The 22,841-nt window shown below is 47.9% G+C and overlaps 2 protein-coding genes across 4 annotated transcripts in view; one reads left to right on the forward strand and one right to left on the reverse strand.

The window, feature by feature from the left end:
• Window positions 1–11,582, reverse strand: part of DCUN1D3 (defective in cullin neddylation 1 domain containing 3) — a 33,563-nt gene extending 21,981 nt beyond the window's left edge. Inside the window, exon 1 of the mRNA XM_048492846.1 lies at window positions 11,186–11,582. The gene's annotated coding sequence lies outside the window, so the exon portion shown is untranslated. The remainder of the gene's footprint in view (window positions 1–11,185) is intronic.
• A 56-nt stretch (window positions 11,583–11,638) lies between these two features.
• LYRM1 (LYR motif containing 1) lies at window positions 11,639–22,069 on the forward strand. Of its 3 annotated transcripts, none has more exons than XM_048492849.1 (5): window positions 11,679–11,773; window positions 12,944–13,053; window positions 17,988–18,146; window positions 20,064–20,156; window positions 21,552–22,069. In XM_048492849.1, the coding sequence occupies exons 3-5, from the start codon at window positions 17,988–17,990 to the stop codon at window positions 21,666–21,668; spliced, it is 369 nt and encodes a 122-aa protein (XP_048348806.1). In that variant the 5' UTR covers window positions 11,679–11,773; window positions 12,944–13,053; the 3' UTR covers window positions 21,669–22,069. The 3 variants fall into 3 exon arrangements, with proteins under 3 accessions (XP_048348805.1, XP_048348806.1, XP_048348804.1); XM_048492847.1 differs by having other exon boundaries at window positions 12,944–13,046; XM_048492848.1 differs by lacking the exon at window positions 12,944–13,053 and having other exon boundaries at window positions 11,639–11,773.
• Window positions 22,070–22,841: the final 772 nt, after the last annotated feature.

Here is a 22,841-nt window from a genome sequence, read left to right on the forward strand (position 1 = left end):
AAACGTCCCATTGCATCTCACTGAATGCTTTTTTTTTTGGGGCCATCAAGTTGCAACTGAACCCACAGAGTTTTCAAAGCTCCGTAAGTTCAGAGGTAGTTTGCCACTGCCTGCCTCTTCACAGCAACCCTAGACTCTTTGGGGGATGGACAAATGTGTCACACCACTGAATTTTCTTCTTCCTAAACAACACCCAATGGAGGAACCAGATAGTTTTTGTGTATTGTTGAAGACTTTCACGGCCGGACTCAATTGGTTCTGGTGGGTTTTCCGGGCTGTGTGGCCATGGTCTGGTAGATCTTGTTCCTAACGTTTCGCCTGCGTCTGTGGCTGGCATCTTCAGGGGTGTATCACAGAGAGAAGTGGTGTTACATGCTGTGTCCAGTGAGAAGGGAATGTTTAGTGAGGTATATATTGTCCATGTCCAGGGGCGGGAAACCAATCAGTAAGTATTTTGGGTGGAACTTGCTAAGCAAAGGTGTGCTGACTGCATTGTATTGTGGGTGGGGTTTCCAGTCCATCTACATTTGTATTCGCATTTGCATTCCCTGCAGTAGCAACAACGCAGATCCTGTGTCTGGGTGGAGTTCACTGTTCATGATGCAGGCGAAACAATAAGAACAAAATCTACCAGACCACAGCCACACAGCCCGGAAAGCCCACCACAACCAGGTAGTTTTTGTTTGTTTATTTAAATCGATTCTTCTCCCATTCTCTATTTTATCCTCCCCCAAATCCCACATGGTAGTTTGGGATGAGAGCGAATTACCGGCCCAAGGTCACCTTTTGCAGCAGAGCGGGGATTTGAACATGGGTCTCTCCCAGATCCCAGCCCAACACCATCTCTGCATTGAAACGAACCATTCCGTCACATTGGATGCACAGAAGCAGAATTCTCTGATTTCCCCTGAGATTGCCTGCCGCACCTCTGCAACAATCCCTGCTGCGGGCTAGACTCCTTCCATCCAAGAGGGATCCCCAGAAGAGTGGATGTTTTTCACGGCAATTAAAATTGGTGCCATTCAGTGCTCTGGAATCAAGAGTGTGCCTCAACTTTTAAACCAGACAAAGGTACTCTTCTAGTAATAAACATTCAGGAAACATGGTCAGAGTCCAGCAGAGATATCCTTCTTCCCTTCCCTTGTTGCAGAACTTAATTTTTTATTCCCATTATGGTTGGAAAAGGCACCCAGGATCATTCCATAAACACAAAAAAAACCCATTTAAAATACAAAGGAACCTCCATAATTAACTTTCTGTAGCACTTACAAAAGTATCAAGTTCTTCACAATTAGTATCACGCTCTAAGCTTTATAAAGATCCCGTGAGCTAATACCACCGGTTACCACTTATTCCCACTGTCTCACTGCCACGCAACAAGAACAGACATGCCCGGCAAGTTCCACGTTAGGTGAGCAGTTTTTAAAACTCAGTAGCGCAGCCCTGTGTGCCCGAAAGCTGAATTTTAACGAACCGCTGGAAGATCCAGGGACAGAACTCCCAGCGCGTGTCTGGTCTGGCCTCTAGCCTCTCTTTCAACTTCCTGCACTTCTGAAACAGGAAAAAAACCCATTAAACTGGGTATTTTTACAGTAGCACTCAGGAGCTATGCCAGGAAACAAAAGGAGATGTGAATCTCAGAGCTCTACAAATGTATTGGAACTTCTGCAAAGTTTAAAAGCAGTGTGGTTGACTGTCAAGACAACCCAGGCCGCTCGGGAAGAAAGATCCGCGGCTTCAGCACACATTTGTCACCCGAAGGAGCACTCCGCACGTATTCTGGGGAGGGGTTTACAAAAGGGCAAGCTGCAGTTGGCTCTCCACCAGCAGACAACAGATGCCGATATGAGTCGCTATGCAATTACCATTGTTTTGAGCTACTGTGTTATCACCAAAGAATAGGCCACTGTCAAGTGCGCAATTAACACTTGCCATCAGGGCAGAGAAGCGGCAGAATGGCTTAAAGGCCAGCGCTGGGGGGCAGTGCTGAGGGGGGGGGGAGGATTTGAAGAAAAAGAGGAACTGGGTGAGGAGAAGACACTTCATGCTACCCCCCTGCCGACAATTAAAGGTGAGAATGCAGAAGAGAAGCAGGAACCTGGAAGAAGCCAAAGAGAGTTTCTTTTTTACCTAGCAGGTCGCCTAACCAGTGGCTTGTCGCTCTGGTTGCTGGGAAGCCTCTGGTGTAAATGCAGGTAGAAGAACAGTTTGGATTGATACCCCCCCCCCCTTTTCTCTCCTGTAAGGAGACTCAAGGTGGCTTACAAGCTCCTTTCCCTTCCTTCTCCCCACAACAGACACCTTGTGAGGTCGGTGGGGCTGAGAGAGATCTGAAGAACTGTGACTAGCCCCAGGTCACCCAGCAGGAATGTCAGAGTGCAGAGACACATCTGGTTGACCAGATAAGCCTCTGCCACTCAGGTGGAGGAGTGGGGAATCAAACCCGGTTCTCCAGATTGGAATCCAGCTGCTCTTAACCACTACACCATGCTGGCTCCTATTTCTTTACAACATCCCATATTCTGATGCAGTTTCAAGAGAAAACTCCCAGGATGGCTGAAGCTCTCTCAGTTCTCCAACAGCGACTGAATAGCCAATGATAGACCTCAAGCAGCCAGCAGCTCCCTGCCCCCAGCCTTCGGGTACCAAGTGATCGAGCCACAGCTACGGCCCTGTTTCAAAAGGAATTGTGGGACAAGCGCATCACTGGTAGCCGATACCTTTAAAAGGGCTGCAACGGGGAAGGGGGGGGGATGCGCGCACTCCGCTGAGTCTCTGGAGAAGCACACTTGGAGCAAGGTCCGCTTGCTGTGGCCATGTGGCCATGCGCCCTGCATGGACACCCAGCCTCCGCCAAGCAAACGTCCACTGTCTGGCCTTGCAGCCAGCTGCTTGGACAATGGAAACAACAGCTCCTGCCTGGAGGGGAAAGAGCAAACTCTTCAAAGCTGGGACGAAAGGCGGCCACCGAAGCTCTGTTGCTCCACACACTGTTTACACTAAACAGGCAAGGCTGATGAAACTGTTGCTCTTTGCTTGCAAACTGTTTTTAAGGAACAGAGAAGACGGGCAGCGCGTCTGGTTGAGTAAGAAGTCCAGAGGCGACAGGAGGAGTGAAAGACCAGTCAGTCAAACGTGCTCGAAAAACAAACCCGTTTGCCCCTTTGAATTCTGAGCTGGGTTAGAAGAACCCACTGAAAAGGTTTTTCTTTTCTGCTCCCAAAAGGCTTCATGCCACGGGAGTCAAAGCAGCGGCGAAGACCGTCTGCACCCAGCTTGGGTTTATGACTGCCTCTTGGACGAACGGCTCAAGCGCCTCTCTAACAGCACCACGCGAGGCGAACAAAACAGCAAACGGACAGTGCCGTTTGCAAGAAGGGTCATTCAAAATGGTTCTCGTTTATCGACTTCTGGAGCTTTGCCAAGCCGGAGAGGAGGAATCGCCAATCCGCAACCACCGCGGGTGGCCCAGCAGTGGTGGAAATAAGCCAAAAGGGCCGGTGGTGCCATCAAGCTGCAGCCAAGTTATGGGTGACCCCACGGGGTTTTCAGTGCAAGAGGCTAAAACAGGTGGCTCGCCAATGCTCTCCTCTGCAGGGTCTTCCTTGGTGGTCTGCCATTCAAATATTAGCCAGGGCCAACCCTGCTTCTGAGATCGGACAAGATCAGGCTAGCCAGGTCAGGGAACAGAGGTCGCCATCGGCTTCTTCATCAGCCAGAGTTTAGAACAACCAACGCAAACTGGCCTCCACACGGGCCAGGGCCTTTACAGCTGGCCTCCACACAAGCCAGGGCCTTTACGGATCTGGCACCGGTCTGGTGGAACACACTACCACCAGCTGTCCGGGCCCTGCGGGACCTTGGAGAATTCCGCAGGGCCTGCAAGACTGAACTGTTCCACCAGGCCTTTGGAGAGTCCAGCAACTGATAGTGCACCAGCTATAAGGTCCCATAACATCATTGGGACCCATTTCTTTTCTGGGGAAGGCTGGATATGGGTTTCGTGGGCTACTATTTTAGAATATAACTGTTTTAAATTGTATGTTTTATATATGATTTTATGTTGTTCACCGCCCTGAGCCCTTCGGGGATAGGGGGGTATACTAAATTTAATAAATTAACAAATAAATAAAAAAACTCTGGGTGGAAGGATGAACTCTTCCAAAGCTTCAAGTTCCAAAACACCCACCCCCTGTGACGTTTTAAATACTAACAGATGTACCACGGTATATGCTTTTATGGATTAAAACCCACCTCATCAGATGCACAAAGTGTTATCCCTGGTCTGTAGATGACCTATGTCTATCGCTGTTGACCACAAAAGGTCTTCAAAGGAAGCCTCTGGTATGGAATTGCTGAACTAGGATTTATGGCCAAGTTTGGCTATTGGCATCAAGGTCTAAATCAACAGCATAGTTGGCTCACCCGCAGCAGGTGTGAAAATAAACTTTGCAGACTTAGAAACATGAGCACCACCACAATTACTGTTGGGAATTCCGATGGTCTCTTTCTCGGGAACATCTGAGCGTTGTACAGAAATGAAAATAAGATAGCCACAAAAGAGGATGGGACTTTGAAAGTTATAGAATATTCAGAAATGGCAAAGCTGACGACACTACTAAGGTTTGGACAATTTGGTAGCAAACTGGAAAACTTTTATGGAATATCTTTTGAAAAGTTATTCCAATAGAGAAGTAATAGTAGGATGTGAAAACTGGAGAAAACAGTAGATTGTAAACACTAGAAAATACTCAAAAATAACTATTGAATTAATTGTTTAATTACATGATTGAATTTAGAGCTAATTTTCAAAGATTGAATAGAAGTCAATATTCTGTGCAATGAGGTGTATTTTGTTTTTGCATTTGGGGTTTGTTTGTTTGGGTGCTATGCCTGATTTACGTGTGACAAAATTAAAAACATTACTAGCAGTAACATCTGAGCATTGTACAGAAATGGCAGAGGCTAAACCTCTTGTATTTTACATGGGTCGCTTTTTCCTCTCCCTGTCATTGCAGGTCTTTGCTAACTAAGACTTCACCTCGTGCACTGAATGGAGCAGTTTGAAGTCCACAAAAACGTACACCACAATAAACCCAGACTCTGGTGGGGTGCCTCTCTTCGCAGCTCGCCACAAGATTCCTTTCACAGTTTATGCTGAAACAAAAACAGGAATTACAAGGCAGCTAAAACAGTGCTTCCCGATTCAGACTTTGGCCCTTGGGGCTGAGAAGTTCAAGTTTCTTCAGATATATCCAGACAATTCTGTGGGAGGGGAGAAGGTGGGATGAGAAACAAGGATTTCAAATGGTCTTTTCTATCAAGCTTCAACCAGAGCCAGGGGACCACATGCCCCAGCACCAAAAGCCCAATTCTGTAGACTTCAGATAGGCCGGGGGGGGGGGGGGTGTCATCAAGTCACAGCTGACTTAACAGTGACTCCATAGGGCAGAGGTGTCCAACTCTGGTGCTCCAGATGTTCATGGACTACAATTCCCATCACTGCCTGCAGGGACTGATGAGAATTGTAGTTCATGAACATGTGAAGTGCCAGAATTGGACACCCTTGCCATGGGGTTTCATAACAGCTGATATTCAGAGGTGGTTTGCCACTGCCTGCCTCAATGTCACACCCCAGTATTTCTCAGAGGTCTCCTATTGAGGCTGAGAGCATGTGACTGACCCAAGGTCACCCAGCAAACTTCCATGGCCAAGTGAGGATTCCGACCCTGGTTTCTCCAGATCCACATTCAACATCTTAACCACAACACAACGCTGGCCCTCTAGGCATCTACAAGACCAAAAAACCCATTTAAGGCTTCATACTTATTTTTTTTAATCGAAAGTAGTGTTCAGTTAGGAGAACTGGTCAAAATCTGGGGGAAATAAGAGTCTGCTGGAAAAGGTACACCCCAACTCTACCAGTCAGTTTCAGAGTGGCATGGGGCCATTTTTGACAAATCCCCCTCCCCACCTTTGCTGGATTCTAACACATATCAACTTTCAAGCACGCTGGGTGTATTCTTAGGGATCACTGCATCCTTGGACAAAGCAAGATGCTGACCCAAAAGGCAAACAAAAACCATTGTTTAATCAAAGTTAAGCAATTCAGGGAGTTATGTTAGAGCCCAGGCGCGCGCGCGTGTGTGTGTGGCCCCTCCAAGGTGCATTTCTACACACGGCACAACAGCTGGAAACTGAAAAGCATTTGCTCTGTCCCTCATTAGTACAGTGAGAGAAACACGAAAGGCTGTTGTGTTAAAAGCAAAATCAGAATACAGCAGGTTGCTTCTGACCACAGTGGTCCACCCTTTGGTAAGGTCCTTCTCCAGTTCCTCTTCCACTATTTCTTACCAAAGTAGCAATCCTATGTCAGGATTCTAACACCTCTGATTGCAGGCAAGGGCATGTTACAATAGAATGCTCTGCTATAAACAATTCCCTGCACACAGAAAGCTAGCAGTCTAGGATAAAATACCCCTACCCTTCTACACTAGCCTTCTATGTGCAAAGATTTTTTTTAATAGCGAGGAGCACTCTATTACAAGGCACCAGTTACTACATCTAAGTGAGGACTAGACACTAAGTCATGTTCCCACTAGCTCCTTACCCAAGAGGCCCAAGAGATTACCAGTTGATTTAGACAGGCAGGACAAGGAGAAATCATTCCTAAACTCCACAGTCATACTGAACAATACACTGGCAAGCTGTGCTTGAACACGAGCCTTGCTTAGTGAGTTTCAAGACTTGCGCTTTCCAGAGCCCCTTCGGGTCTGACGCAAATGATTACTGCATGTTTGGGGTTAACAATTCAAAACCACAAATCTGACAGGAGGGCAACGTGTCTGTGTGTCACAGCTTGGCATCCACCACACCTATGAAAATGACCCACAAATTATGCTAATTACATGCAGCTAATATAGACAGCCTGCTCAGGCCCTCAGGCTTGAGGTACATTTCCAAAGTTGTCTTCCCTCACCCCTCAAAGCATCTTCCTGGATTTACTAAATGAATCAGCAAGCATCCCCCCTCCCATCCCACCCTTGTGATGAGGGATCAGAGAATGAGACTGGCCAATAGAAAAAGCCACAGGAAAGGAAGCAGAACCATGAATGTTCAGGAAGCACGACCAGAAAGTCCTTCCTTGAGAGTCACGATTTGGAGTGTCTGACACCTAAGCAATACAACCAGTTGACTGAGAAAGGCAAGCTTTAAAGGCAAGCTTCCTGGAAACTAGAGGAAATCTGTAGATCTATAGTCTAAGAAGGGGAGAGGCACTCCACCAGAGCCCAGAGCTCTGCTTGAAGAGACAGAGCATCAATTATTTTACCTGTCTGAAGACAGAAAATGTCCTTTTCCAATGGCAACTGCAAAATGAACCAACTTCCAGTTAATGTTTGCTGAACTGCTGCTTGCAGAATGTGTTACCTGTTTCTGATTAACCATTCGTCAACAAACCTCATTCGCTTAGGTGAACCAATTATTCACGGGTCTGTCACCTCTGTATCCTGCTGTTCTTCCAAGCAGTTCAGGGGGCTGGCCATGGTTCTTCCTTCCTCTAGTTTATTTCCACAACAACCCTGTGAGGTAGTGTTGAGTGTGTGTGTGCAATTGGCCCACAGACACCCAGAGAGAATTATGGATAAGTTGGCATTTGAGACTCGGTGTCTCCAGGCCTCATGCTGAAACGCTAACCACCAAACCACAGTTGCTCAGAAATGGAGAGCCTAAATCAGTCTGAAATGTTGCAAGCCCAAAACTTCCTAAATGCAGTGGGTCTGGAAACTGAAACTCTGCCTTTATCACATGACCTGTCCCATCAAACCTCCTATGATGCTCCCTTGTTAAAACAATAGCAATCTGGCGTCTGTGTTTAAATAATTGTGGGATGAATTTAATGGACCTACCAGGCTAATTGGTTAGAAGTGGAGCTGGACCTCCCAGAAATTGGGGGGCGAGCCCTGCAAATTAAGTCTTTGGGATATGAAAGGCAACATCGTGTTAGAGCAGGGGTAGGGAACCTTTAACACTCAAAGAGCCATTTGGACCCGTTTTCCACGGGAAAAGAAAACACTTGGAGCCGCAAATAATTTTTGGCATTTAAAATAAAGATAACACTGTATATATTGGGGTTTTTTACCTTTTACTCCGCTCATTCTGAGAAGTGCATGGATTGCCCGCCCTGCTGCCTGCAGGGCGGGCAAGGATGGGGCCAGCAGCTTGGCCTCACCGGCCGCCGGGAAAGCGCCCGCCTGCTCTAATGGGGTGGGTGAGAGGGGAAGCCTGCAGCGTGGCCCAGCCGGCCGCGGGCAGTTGGTGCGCCCGCCCTGCTGCCTACAGGGCGGGCAAGGATGAAGCCGGCAGCTCAGCCTCGCCGGCTGCCGGGAAAGCGCCTGCCCCACATCAACAGGGCGGGCAAGAGGGGAAGCCTGCAGCGTGGCCCAGCCGGCCGCGGGCAGTTGGTGCGCCCGCCCTGCTGCCTACAGGGCGGGCAAGGATGAAGCCGGCGGCTCAGCCTCGCCGGCTGCCGGGAAAGCGCCTGCCCCACATCAACAGGGCGGGCAAGAGGGGAAGCCTGCAGCATGGCCCAGCCGGCCGTGGGCAATTGGTGCGCCTGCTCTGCTGCCTGCAGGGCGGGCAAGGATGGGGCCGGCAGCTTGGCTCATGGAGCTGCAGTGGAGGGCAGAAGAGCCGCATGCGGCTCTCGAGCCGCAGGTTCCCTACCCCTGTGTTAGAGGGAGAGAGAGAGACTACCCAATACAAACTCTGAACTCATTACTCACATAAACACATGAACCCCTTGGGGGCAGGGAGCTACAGTTTTTTTTTTTAAATGTCTCCGCACCCTTCAGATAGGAAGAGAATATGAATAATGAGTGGAAAATCACACACCGGAATATGGCTCTCTTTTCCTCAGCACATTTCCAACAGAGGAAATATATTTATTATTTTAAAAGAATTGAGGGGGGGGAGTTAGAAAATCCCACATTACTAGCAGTAAAAAGAACATTTATTGTCAGCCAAATATTTGCGAGAAGCTGAAGAGATGTGTTTCTCTTTGTCAACCACCACAGGTTTTCTTGGCTGAAATATTGGGCCGGGATCTAGTACTATATAGGACCAAAGGGGGTTCTTTTAAAATCCAAGGCTAAGTGACCCAGCACAAATTCACTTCCTTTCCTGATGTTCCAAGATAATTAATCTAGAAGAAAAGCTACCACCTGCAAGTTTGGATTACAGTATTGCCTACATGAGAAGAAATTTGAGGATGGGAGGGTGGGGTGGGGGGTACTCGATGGTTACACACTTTAACCCCTTCTCCCAGGGATCCAACAGGATGACTGAAGGGTTTAAAGCAAGTGCCATCCCCACAGATTCAGGAAGGGTGCAAACCAACTCACTTTTAAAACCGTATTTAAACCACCTCCTAAAGTACACTCACCCACATATCCCTAAAATAACATAAATTTTGTTATGAGCCTGGATCATCAACCAGTCATTAACATGACGAAAGAGGTAAAAACTTAACAAGAACTCATTCGGGTGGTTGCTGGGCATCAAGTGGTAGCTACTCCCTGACCTCTTAAGTCCTCCTTGGCATCTAATTTTTAAGGGAGGGGAAGGGTTGGTTCCCAAGCAAACAGAAAAGTCAGCACACTCACATTCCAAGAAAAGGGCACTCCATCTTTTAGACACACTTTAAGAACCACCTTGAAAACACATGTAGTTGAACGGGGTGGGGTGTGAGAAAGGCGTTGGAACTTATCCTGTACATGACGTAGAGAACTGTTTAACCATACCAGAGTTCATTCACACAGTGAACACCACAGAAAGCTATCACGTGACAGTACTCTAAACGCTGTCTTCCTTATCTCTTTCTAGAGGTTTCCTCGTGGGAAAAAAAAAACTTATGATGACCAGACACTTCACAGAAAAGAGAGAGTGAGGAAAACGATGCCATCTTTTCCACCACAGTTTAATCCTGTGGAGAACAAACTGTATGTGAAAGATTGAACAAGCCAGTGGACACATTGAGTGAGTCACCACAGGGCAGCCGAGCCCCTCATTAGAAAGATATCAAGTGATAGTAAGCCCCCCACATTACATCTTGTTGAGCATTTCCTTTTAAAAGCCCCCCCCAACCCAAAAATCTGCTATACCCAGACACGCCAACAAGATCACCTTTGAACTGGAAGAGCAAATCAAAACGATCATAGGCTTAGCCACTGGAAAAGAGGGGGGGGGGCTTCTGTCATGCGAAGGCCACAATATAGCTGAAGGGTGACAAGCTGTAAGAACACATGGCATATGTTCAGCCATAAGGAGGGGATTCCTTTTAACCAGACTACAGCCCCCCCCCCTCTGACAGTGAGCACCAAGTCATCAAGCAATAGGAGAGGGACAAAAAGATATTATTATTATCAAGACAGATAGATTTGAGTCCAGTAGCACCTTAATGAGAAACAAGATTTTCAGGGTATGAGCTTTCCAAAGTCAAACGTCCCTTCATCAGACACGAGATACCCTGTTATTACCAGAGCCTCCCACACGCTCAGCTTCTGAGGAGGAGAACCCATCTTTTAAAACACCCTGTGAAAACAGAAAACTCACTGAAGAGTGTCAAGGAACAGACACCTATTTCAGGCTATTTCATGGGAGGTGGCACCTTTTAATGACACCGCGGTCACCCACCCCCCACAAGCAGTGACCACTCCGGAAGGGTGTCCAGGAGCATCAACCCCCACATTAAGTCTTCTTAGCATCTGATATTAACACCCCCCCAGATCTGTTATAGCCAACCCACCCATTAAGCACCCCAGCAGGGTGTCCAAGAGCATTAACCCCCAAATTAAATCTCAGCATCTGATTCCCCCCTCCCCCCCCCAAACAAAAATCTGTTATAGCCAGCCCACCCATTAAGCCATTCCTAGCACTTTTACCACAGGGCTCCCCTGACACAGTAGTTCCCAATCTGGGGGATGCATAAAATACATGCCAGAACACCGGGGCGGGGGGGGGGGGGGGGGGTTAATGCAAAAAAATGACATAATGGGTTTGCCAAGATGGGGGTCCAGTTTTAGGGAAATGGGTTGCCACGGGCGATGTGGGGGGGGGGGGAAGGTTGGGAACCACTGACCCAAGACCAAAAGATTACTCTAATGACCCAAGACCCCAACCAACTCACCTTCTGAGAAAGGAGAAGACCGGTGGCTTCTGGGGGTGTGGAGGAGGGAGACCACCCCCCTAAGTCCCCACTCTGGTGGGGAGGGGAGAGAAGGCTCTCCCTCCCTCCCTCTTGGCTCTCCTGCCTCCTTCCTTCTTCGGGGTCCTCATGCCTCGGCCACAACTGCCCCCCTCTGAGGGGGCGACATGTCTGTCCCTCCTTCCTTCCCCCCCCCGCCTCAGGACAGCCCAAGGGGTGGAAAGACCCCACAAGGGAAGGGGCTGAGGAGACGCCTCAGGGGAAAGTGGAGGGTGGGGGCCGACGGGAGGCTCCCCCGCCCAGTCCCGAGGCGGACGGGAAGAGAGACGGTCCAATTCACTCAGCCACCCACCCCCCTCCGCACGGCTCCCTCAGCCAGGGCTCAACCTCGGGCTCAGCCTCCCCTGCATCACTTCCGGGGGGCGTCGGTAAGGAGTGGGCGGGGAGGAGAGTCAGCTGGCAGCGCCGTGAGGTAGGACGGCCACCCGGCGGCGTGTCTGACGCCGCACGCAACGTAAGGGCAAACGGGGTTGCCCTGCGTTGGTTTCTTCCCTCCTCGGGCAGGCTGAGGTAAGTCCAGATCGGGCGTTGGGCTGAACCATTTGGGGCAGGGGAGGGGAGCAGATGAAGGGTGAAGCTATTACGTCACGCGTCGCCTCCCACTGCGGCTTGCGTTGGTACAGCCCACACGCAGGGCTCGGGGTTGTTCCTGCCCTAACCGGTAGGAGCGCTGCCGCCGCTGTCAAAATTGGCACCAAAGGCTGAAGCGAGAGGACCCCTAATTCTCCCCCAAGGTTAACATGGGTGGCGAATCTGACAGGAAATGAGTCGCTCCCAAAGCTCCCACCCCAATAAAAATTACCCCCCCCCAAAAAAAAGATGTTCACGCATTTGTTGCATTTTTGGCTGAGAGTTACTAGTCCCTCTCAACCTCCCTTTGAGGTAGGCTGGGTGACTGGACCCTTCACAGCAACAATCCTGTGAGGTTGGCCGAGAGCGGCACGTCTTAAGTGATAGGGTGGAGGTCCTAGCAAAAGGCCACATGTGCCAAGATTTCACAAGCAGAAATATGAGCACACTGATAATAAGAATGATTGCTTCCCTAGTGCCTCTGTTCTCCACTGTGGAAAGCTTTTATGCGGTAGGTAGGTAGGTAGGTAGGTAGGTAGGTAGGTAGGTAGGTAGGTAGGTAGGTAGGTAGGTAGGTAGGTAGGGCATAAAGCTTTCCACAATGGAAAGCTTCCCACATACATACATACATACATACATACATACATACATACATACATACATACATACATACATACATACATACAGGTATATTTACCTTGCTGCTGCCTCCTGGCTGTCACCATCCCTTTGATGGCCTCATTTGTGGCCCTTGAAAGATGTCCAACGAGGTCTCCCACAGGGTCAGAATGGGAGCATCATGTCCGGTCGTCTTGACGCTGCAGCGAACGCCATGGGCTTCGACCCATCACAGCTTCTGCTTCAACAAATGCATCAGTCCTCCACTCTCTTGCTACCCATCTGGCATTTGTCACATATCAAGGACAACAGTGCCTTGCTAAAAAATGTGTTTATCATGCTGTCCCCTCTGAGAGCAAAAATACGGACAAGGCACCAGAAATTTGGTTAAAAAGAGTCACGAGCAAAGGAAAGCACAGCAGCATGCTTGTTTCATTCCGCCCTCGCAAGGGGGATAACAGATTTTATTCTTTTCCTCGACGCTTCGAGAAGCAAGCGAAAACCCTGAAACTTGGAATCGGAACCTGGACTCTGGCAACCTCCTTCTGGGATAGATTAACAAAGGCCCCAGACTTTCCAGACAGAAGTCCTTTCAGTAAGCGGTGTTTGCAAGTCTGCGTCTATGTGTGGTTTTTTTCTTAGCTCTGTCTTTGGGTGTTCTGGTCATCTTTATCTGTTTATTTTCATTAACAAAAAAAAATGCATTGACTCACAGTGTCCACGACAAAAGTTGGCAATAGGACCCAGGGAGAAACAGTTATATGATGCACAGAAGTAATCCTGTGAAAAGTTTCTCTGAAATGCACAAACAACGTCGAGCTGCCCGGTTCAATTTCCTGCTCCTCTGTGCTTAACCCTGCCTTCGGCAGCGAATAACATTTCTGTTGTTTTTCATTAAGCTGTTTTAAAAGGTCCTTTTCGGCATCGAGTGTGAGCTAATTTAGATGGATGAAACTGTATGCAAATGGGCAGCTTAGAAATGGAAAGGCACAGGAGAAAGTATAATGAAGAGCTTATTCTAAAGCATAAGCCTAGGTTTTGAAGAAAGACGCAGCATGGAAAGAATGATAACACTGCCGGCTGTAGCGTGGTGGTTTTCCCAACTGCAAGCCACAAACCACCAACATTATCGAGGCATCTTCTGAATGAGCTGTGCAGATCGGAGGCGGCACTCAGATGTCCCCAGAAAACGTAATTTTTAACAATATTGAGTCACAGTGACTCAACGCTTTACAAGCCCAAGCATGGCAGATGGGAAACGGGCAGATGTCCTGGGAAACCACAATTTAATGTAACCATTCATAGCTTTGATGCTATCGTCCAAAATGTGGCCCCCTCCAGAAACATTGGTTAGATGGAAGATATCAAGCCAAGATCTCCAATCATGGTTTTAAACTGGGGCATTAACCACTATAAGCCATTTTGAGTGATGGACATCCTAGTTTAATGTTGGTTTCCCGGGCGCCTTCCTAACAGCAGGGCAGGCCCAGTCGCTACCCAGGTCTCTGTAAGACAGGCAGGAAAAGGGCCAATGTGTCATTTGTGGAGAATCTGGAGCGAAGTCCTGTTTTCAAGCTACTCCAGTAAACCATGGTTTCATGTTATGTGTGAATCAAGGCCAGGCGGTAGCTATGATCTCCAAAAGAAACAGGGGATAATGGCTGAACTCTGTTAACATTTGGATTGTTATATTTGCGGCATGCGTTCCGCAGAATTAACTCCGTAATTCTGTTCCGTTAACTAAAGGACATGCCATGAACAAGATGCACAACTCTTATCTTTTGTGTGCATTGCGGTGAATGCTTTATTATTCTACAAATTGTCATTCATTTTGTTCCAAGAGGCTAGAGAGATTGAAATTCCCATTTTAAGATAATTTCACTAAAGACACAGAAGAATACATACGTGCCTGTGGTTTTCTTTTGCCCCGCCTCCCAGCCAAGTGGGTAACAACATTGTACCTACATTGCTTTTGCTTTCCTGTTGCCATTGCGTTATTTTCTCACGATTGATTCTGATTTATTTTAACAATGGTGAGAGAAACTGGCTTGCATGTGATCACTGAGATCCCAGTTTGCCTCGACAAATGTTTGTTCAACTCCCTCTGCTGCTCTCAGATATCTCTACAACTCAGGAGTGTGCAAAACCAGAACCTGGAACAAGCAGGGTACCTGGAATTGTACATTATGTGAGATTAACACTAACCGGTTAATGAATAACGTCAAATAATTGTTTCAGGCCCTTGTTCGTTGGGTCCTAACTAACCACAGTTAGCAGAGTACCCTGCGTTCACACAAATTTTAATTAGTTTAATCAAGTTAATGATAGTTGGCTTCTGTGCATTATGTCTAAACTGACCCACAGGACGGCAGAGGGAACATAATATGATCTCAACCTGTTCCTGTCTATTTCAATTTATCTTGTAAATTACCTTGTAAATGATCCCAGCCTCTTCCTCTTGATCCAAATCCCGCCACTCCAGTTCAAACAGACTCACACGGACAAACAGCTCTATGAATATCCGTATACTCTGCTGAAACCAGACTGATGCTTGTCAAAGAAGGTACATAAATTATCTGGATTACAGTTCCCGCACAGGAATTCTGCACTCCCCGGACATCCCTTTACCCCCCTGGATGAATTGGACTTCTAACTATGGGGGTGTAACAGACAATGACATAAAAGGTTATCTGTCACCCTTTGCAGCTGCCGAACAATGGTGGGTCATCACTTTCACTGAGTGTTATAATTTAGCTCTCAAGACAGCAAAAATGGAGGGGAGGAGGGTGCCTGTGTTATAGAACAAGAGCTCAAGAGTGGTATTAAGGAAATGCGAAGAGGAGCTAATTGATGTTTCCAGCCTGGGCACGGAAGATGCTTAGAAGAGGGCTGTTCGCAAAGCCTGAATTAAAAGGCAGCCATGGATCTTTTCCTCGCTTTGTTTGGCACATGTGGCTCCTTTCATCCAAGGACAAGGGACAGGAACGAACGCCTGTTCTTGCTCATAGCAAGTACCAATTTACAGGTCATTTGCTGACTTTCCTGCCAAGACAGACCACCCCACCCCACCCCACCCCCCAAGCTATGGGATCTTTGTATCCACAGAGCGTTCTGAGCAGCAAGAGGCATCTCAATCAACCCACCCACCCATCCGCTCCCCATGACAGGGATGCCCAGCATCTGTTCCCTTGGCATCAGCTTTCACCTATAGCTAGGGGCCTGCCTTCTTCAGAAATTGCAGGAAGTGGATCTTTCTCCAAAGTGTTTGCATATCTGAAGCAGGCACTCCTGAACTACTCCCCCAGCAATCAAATAATTTGACTCCGCTTTGCCAGATTAGCTCTACTTCACTTACTGGCATTGACTAGGCCTTGTATCAAGGGAGTGGCTTGAACCCAAGTTCTCCTTTATAATCAGACAAGTTTATGCATACAGGTTGTGACGGATTGGTACACTAGCCAACCAGTTTATTAGATCCCCCGCAGCCGAACTAGAAATCTGACTTGATTGGTTTCTAGGTTGTGCTAAAAGACAACTATCCAGCCCCCCCCTCCCCCTCTCCCCTGAATGTTCACAAAAACTGGTTAAACATTTGCCATCTGTGCCTTTGGAAATGACAATAGGTAATCTCTGCTAAGAGCGGCAAGAAAGAGACTATTCTGCTCCTTTTACTGAGAATCAATGTCTGAGATCTCAAACGACAAAAACTTTTAAGTCTTTCATTTACAGAGAGGGCTGACATGAAAAGCCTCACAGTGCTGGACAACAGAAGTCCTTCTGTTCTGGGATGTAGGATGGAGCTGGGTAGCAAATCCTGACGGGTCGCTTTTGAGCAAAACTCAGTCGGATTTCATCAGCTTAGATCCCAAACCTCCCCTTTGAAAAGTGTAAGCTAGTTTCACTCAGGTCAGCATGGGTTTCTGCCCCTTCCTCACCCACAACCCCCTTTCTTCTCGTCACACATCATCCCAGAGAGTCCCAAAAGCCCAAGAGTGGATTTTCAGGGCGTACAGAAGAGGCTGTAGTGGGGAAAGGAACAAAAAACAGACCATTGGCATGGCCCTTTGAATCCAAGTCAGTTATTTTTATGGCCTGTTGCCTCATTCTTCCCCATGTTCACAGCACAGCCCTAAAATACACTCCGGTGGCCTTCTTTCAGCATCTCCTCCAGAGCCAATGGCACAGAGGTCCATTTTTGGCCAGCTTGGAAGCCTTTGATTTGTCAGTGTTTTGAAATTCCTGAAGCTGAAAGTCATATGTGTGGTAATCTGGCCTGGGAGATTCCAAGGAATCTGTCTGACGGGGAAAGCTGCAGTGTTGTGTCCTAGGCGGAAGAGGTCAATGTTCTCGTGTCAACCGAGATGCAACTGTTCTGAGACCAGTTAGACTCCAGGGGAGCTTTCCATTTCCTGTGTTATTTGGCTGTTGTGAGGATCAAACAGAGAAAGGCACAGCCATGCATGCCTCCTTGGTTATATTAGAGAAGGTCGGAAAGGTTGAAACGCAGACTTTTACCCCCTGCCCTTTGGAAAGGTTCTTCTGGGATCTTGGTCTCCAGAAAACCTTTCATCCCTTCCATCCCAGTTGGCATTTTTAAAAACAAACTGCTGAAAAGGAAGCGCTAGTGTCACTTGCAGGTAGCTCTAGGAATCATCACGAATTCTGTGGTAAGAGCGTCCTGTAAGCAGACTAGGCTTGGTTTTTTTTCCTCTTTTTAATTGTTCTCTTGGGATGCTTCCATGCACACAACTCTCCTGCCGGTTGCCAGGCACATAAAGAAAATGGGTGGTTTGCAGGATGGACTCCAAGCCATCGTACCCCACTGGTGACACCAGCTTCCAGGGGGGACCTGAGAATCCCCTGGAATCAGAACTGATCTACAGGTTACAGAGATCAGTTCCTCGGGAGAAAATGGATGCTTTGGAAGGTGGAGCGTGTGGCGTTGTACCCCAAAAGGGCCCCTGGGCTCCCCAGGTTCCATCCCCAATTCTCCAGCAGTTTCCCAATCTGGATCTGGCAATGTTACACCCCATCCCCCACCAGTGGCCAAGAAGGGCACCTGGAAACCCTGAACCCCACTGAGGCCAACCTCCCCTCCCCCCGGCCCCCCAGTCTCCACTCCCAAATCTCCAGGAACGTCCGAATTTAGATTTGGCAGTGCTACACGAAAGAGGTCAGCGACCCGAGCTTCAGCAGTGGATGAGTTTGAACCAGAGAGCTTCTTGGAAATCCAAGTCCGAGCATTTGTGAGTCAGAGGCACATTTCTGTGTATTCGTGAATGCTGGAATCGTGCGACACATAACTGAGCAGCTGGGTCCCCCACCCCGCCCACACCCCCCGTACATGAAAATAAATATTCTGTACAGTTGGCTTATAGTTTTCTGCTCTTCTGGTTCTTCTCGTGTTCACTAGGAGAGCCAATAAAATATTTGAAAATTAATTAAGGCATGTGTGAAAACATCCCATCTGTCTAGAGGCCTTTTTCCCCCCCTTCACCTCCGCCCGAACGCTGTGGGTCTGTTCCTTTTTCTCTAGATGACGCTGGCCCTGCGTCAGGAAGCTCTTGGCCTTTACCGCAAGATATTCCGAATAGCCAAAAAATGGCAGTCCGCATCCGGACAGATGGAAGAGACCACGAAAGAAAAACAGTATATTATCAATGAGGCGAAAACGTTGTTCCGAAAGAACAAGGACGTAAGTGGACATATTTCTGGCCGGCTGCGTTGTTGAATAATGATATTTTTGCATTAACATAAACATGGCATGAGAATGCATTCTTCTACTTTGCCAAGCCTTCCCTGCTAACCGGGGCAGCTACAATTTCCAAGCAAGGCTTCAAAGGAATGGAGGGCGGGGGGGGGGGGGGGGGGAATCAGCAATTCCTTCTAACCAACAGAACCCTTTTTCCCTCTCTTGTCAAATCTGTCCAATTTAACAGCCACAAAAATGCGTCCAAAACACAGAAGATGAATAAGCACATGGTTTGTTTGTTTTTTAAGCTCAGAAGTTATTTCCTATTCATATTTAAAGTTGCTGCAAAAGTTTTGGCTCTTCTGTAATCGGCACAGTCAGGCCTATTGTGAGACTAAACGTCCTTTGGTTTTGAAAGTAAATAAACGTTTAGAGCGAATTTGACACGAGGCAGATAGAGCAGAGCCTTCGACAATGCATGTACTGTGGGGGACCAGGTTGAGAGAAGGGAGAACTGCGGCATGCTTATTTCCGCATTAAATCTAACATAGCGGCTAACAAATCAGATAGCTCACACTGGCAAAGTGGGAAGGCTGACGCTCACAACATAAAAACAAACAAACAAGGGTGCGGTGGGTATCCTTCTTCATATCCCAGCATCTGAGGATAACTATCCTACCAGGTATTCACATCATCGGGGGGCGCAGGTGGGGGGAGAGATAAATCTCCTACCTTTTCCTTGTGTAACCCTTGCTAATTTCTCAACAGTCAAACCTGCAATTTTAACACATTAGCCAGCCTCAGAGAGCTACCTGGTTGGTTCTCAGAGCAACTCCCTACCCTTCTGACACAAACATACAGGACTGGTCCAAGCAAATTCAAGTCTGCATCACATTTGACTACTGTCTTCAATCCCACGGAGTACAGTAGCACCTCCGCGCACCGATATTCTCCAGAAAGCACCCTGCGACTTTGGCCCAGGCACGAAAGGCCTCCTTTGCCACTCCATGAACACCCAGATCCCATTTCCATCCACGCCTGCAATCAGAAAACGTTTGCGCTGCAGCTACCAGGGAATCAGTTTTGTAAGTAGTAGGAATAACTTGTCCTGGCTTCAGCTGCTGCCACCAACGCTCCAAGAGCTGCGTCGTGTCACTGAAGTTGGCAATCATTTTGACACTGGCTCCACCTCCTGTGGCAGCCATTTTATTGCTGTGCCGTCCAGGCCGTGTCGGAATTCCAAATGTGCCTACAGGCTGAAGGAGGTTGGGGAGCCCTGGGTTAGACCCCCTTGCTTGACATTAGCGTCCTGTACCCATACCCGGGTCTAGTTTGTCACCACTCCATAACTACGCAGTAATCCTGTGCCCAAAATTTACAGTGTGCTGTTTCACTGGTCATCACAACCGTTGTGTTTGCTGAGGAGATGCTTTGAATCCATTTATTCATAATCAGTGCTAAGGTTGACTTATGAAGGACAATGAAATGACGAAGAGAAGAAGAGTTTGGATTTATATCCTACCTTTCTCTCCTGTAAGGAGACTCAAAGGGGTTTACAAGCTCCTTTCCCTTCCCCTCCCCACAACAGACACCTTGGGAGGTAGGTGGGGCTGAGAGAGTTCAGAGAGAACTGTGACTAGCCCAAGGTCACCCAGTAGGAATGTAGGAGTGCGGAAACACATCTGGTTCACCAGATAAGCCACTGCCACTCAGCTGGAGGAGTGGGGAATCAAACCCGGTTCTCCAGATTAGAATCCACCTGGCCTTAACCACGACACCATGCTGGCTCCTATGAAATCAATGTCCTCACTTGGGTTGAGGAGAATGTTTCAAGGAAACTTGCTGAGGGTGGTTGGAATCCCAGGACGACACCCACATGTTCCGCTTGTAATTGTGTTTTCTCCTGTCCCATTTGACCAGTTAACAGACCCTGAGCAGATTAAACAATGTCTAGAAGAGTGCAAGGCCAGGATTGAGATAGGACTGCATTATCAGATCCCTTATCCAAGGCCGGTAAGTATGAATCCTCCTGATCTCCACTTTGACATCTTCACACCCTTACTCAGCAGAAGTCTGTGGTACGGGCTAGACAGAAGCCGCAGAGGAGTGCCGCTGGCTGTTCCTCCTACAATTATGTGGAAGTCCGTGAGTCAGAGCTCATTTGACTCAGAGCTATACCGTTGCCAGCCTTCAAAGCAAACTCCCAGAATCCTTAGTATGGCACTTCCCATAGCATATTCGCTTTAAGATTCAGGATGGCTGCTCAGTTCAATATAAATTTTCAAACGTATTGACATCAAAAGGTCCGGAGTTGTTCACAGATGCAGCTACGTGTCCTTCTGCCGGAGTAGTTGCCATCCTCCTATTTGCCAGTCCACAAAGTGTTGAGCGTGGCTAGTCCACAGACCATAGCTTGAAAACACTTGCCACTCAAGGTTGCAAAATAGGTGTTACGAACCTGCAGGGACCCCTTAGAGCTGTCTCAGTTTTCTGCCTTTTCCCCCCCTGGCAAGTGATGTCATGGAAATGATTCAGGCTGCCAAGCAAAAGACACCTGAAGCTATAGAGGTGTGGGATATACAAACCACTATACATTGTGTACAGGTCTAGAATGTAGGACTCCGAAAAGAAGGGCAGGTTTTAGTACAAGGGTTGCCAACATGGTACCTGAGGGTACTACAAACACTTTTTCTGGCGCCCACCAAGTGTTTTTAGGAGCCAAGCAGGGCCAGGTAGGAATTTGGGTCATCAGGGCTTCCAACTGACTATTGGAGATTAGATTGGCTTTCCCCAGCAGCGTGCTTTCCGGCAGAGTGCTTCATGCCACCGCTAGTGGCTTCTTGCGGCTTTCTGGCAATGTTTTGCCACACTTTGCACTCTGCTTTCAGGCAGCAGCAAGTGTCAACCAATCAGCAGCGAGTTATCACCACAGACCAGCTAAAATTAGATGGAATTTCCTATCTGTTCCCGCCAAGACTTAATTTTTCCCTTGAAAGTGTATTAGGAAATAGTTTCTGTAATAGGAAATTAGTTTCTGAGATAGCAAGTACTGTATTGTGAGAACTCCTGTGTTATAAGAGGAGCAGAAGAGAAAGGTGTCTTGATGTGCAGCAAATCCGGGATTGGAGTCAACTTCCTAGGGGTCTGCATCAAATGCTTTGTCCTTTGGGCTCTATCAGGCTCCTTCCGCACATGCAGAATAATGCACTTTCAAACTGCTTTCAGTGCTTTTTAAAGCTGTGCAGAATAGCAAAATCCACTTGCAAACAGTTGTGAAAGTGGTTTGAAAACGCATTCTTTTGCGCGTGCGGAAGGGGCCTCAGCTTCCTGGGACGTTTCCCCCTGAATACTGCATTTATGGGGGCCTCTGACTTGTTTTTTGCTCCGTGTCTTTTCTTCCGCACATAGATTCATCTGCCGCCCATGGGTCTTGCGCACCAGCAAGGCCGCGCGCTGCGACACCAGGAAAAGCTGAGGAAAATTTCCAAGCCTGTCTACTTGAAATCTCATGATGAAATATCGTAAGACTGGGGCCTGTTGTCCCCCGGGACTGCCTGGCAAACGGGTTTCAGGCCAGCAAGCATCAATGAAACTGGTGGGGTCGGCACTCACTCCCTCTTTCCCAGAGGTCAGATTTCCATCTGATCCTAGCAGGAGATGTGGGGCGGCTGTATTCGAGCATGCATCTCTCTGTCAAGACTCAACACAAATGCGTCGTCAATAAAAGCGAGAAGCTTTCCGGTCAAGTAAGAGGTGATACAAATACAGAACCTGTTATGTCTGATTGCTGAAGATCACTGGGTGTGCACAAGGGTACCGGCTGCTGAGTGCTTCAGAAAGCCAGTACGATGCCATGGCTAACGTGTCCAATTGGGGCAAGAGAGGACTGGGTTCAAATCTGTGTGGCTATGAAACTCACTGGATGACCTTTGGCTTGTCGCTTTCTCTGCCTCCTCACCCACGTCATAAAATTGTTGTGTGGATTAAACAGGGGAGATTTACACCGCCCTGAGCTCCATGGAAGAAACATGAGAAAAGATGGCATTTGTCCAAAAATAAAATGGTGATGTTTTGAGGGAATCTGAAGTCCAGGCATTGTTGTCAAATGTCACTATCCTCTGGCTTCCAGAACTGCCAAAGCCAGCAAAACCCATCCAGTATTGCAGAACAGAACCTCATAATGTTCAGATAAACTTTTTTTTGCTTTCAAAGTACATATGAGCCTTGTGTGATAGTTGGTATCACCATTCAATGCATAAAAGATGCCCCAAATCTCCTCTGGGTAGTGTATTGGGAGGGTCTGAGCTACTGGAGATCCACAATTTTATGCAGGGAAGTAACATTTGCATAAGATGCAAGCGTGCAAAATTCAGAACAGGAAGGTCCAAACATGGCTTCCCCACGGCTATCCCACATAAAATTCCAAGCATCGATTATGCAACACAGTTCTGTGTGCACAGATATCTGGTGAACTTGGAGGCCGGAGCAGTTGGGCAAAAAGGGAAGACCTACATTCACTGAATCTGAACAGGTAAAAAGCCACCCACACGAACTAACCCTTTAGCTAGGGGGTGACTTTCCCATAATTCGGCTGTGGAAAAAGTATACTCACTGCGTCCAGGTCTTGAAGTGTACGATAAACCCATTCTTTTGATTTGCTGTCCCCGGGGCTGCGTACAGCAACGTCTGGCCGGCCTT

This window comes from Sphaerodactylus townsendi, linkage group LG04, assembly GCF_021028975.2.
Source record: "Sphaerodactylus townsendi isolate TG3544 linkage group LG04, MPM_Stown_v2.3, whole genome shotgun sequence".
In the NCBI taxonomy this organism is placed as follows: domain Eukaryota; kingdom Metazoa; phylum Chordata; class Lepidosauria; order Squamata; family Sphaerodactylidae; genus Sphaerodactylus; species Sphaerodactylus townsendi.

Bases quoted from the DNA above. Each gene is read 5' to 3' on its own strand.
- LYRM1 (XM_048492848.1), top strand. From the start codon at position 17,988: ATGACGCTGGCCCTGCGTCAGGAAGCTCTTGGCCTTTACCGCAAGATA. The intron at 18,147-20,063 runs GTAAGTGGACAT...CCATTTGACCAG, and splicing joins TGTTCCGAAAGAACAAGGAC to TTAACAGACCCTGAGCAGAT. The intron at 20,157-21,551 runs GTAAGTATGAAT...TTCCGCACATAG, and splicing joins AGATCCCTTATCCAAGGCCG to ATTCATCTGCCGCCCATGGG.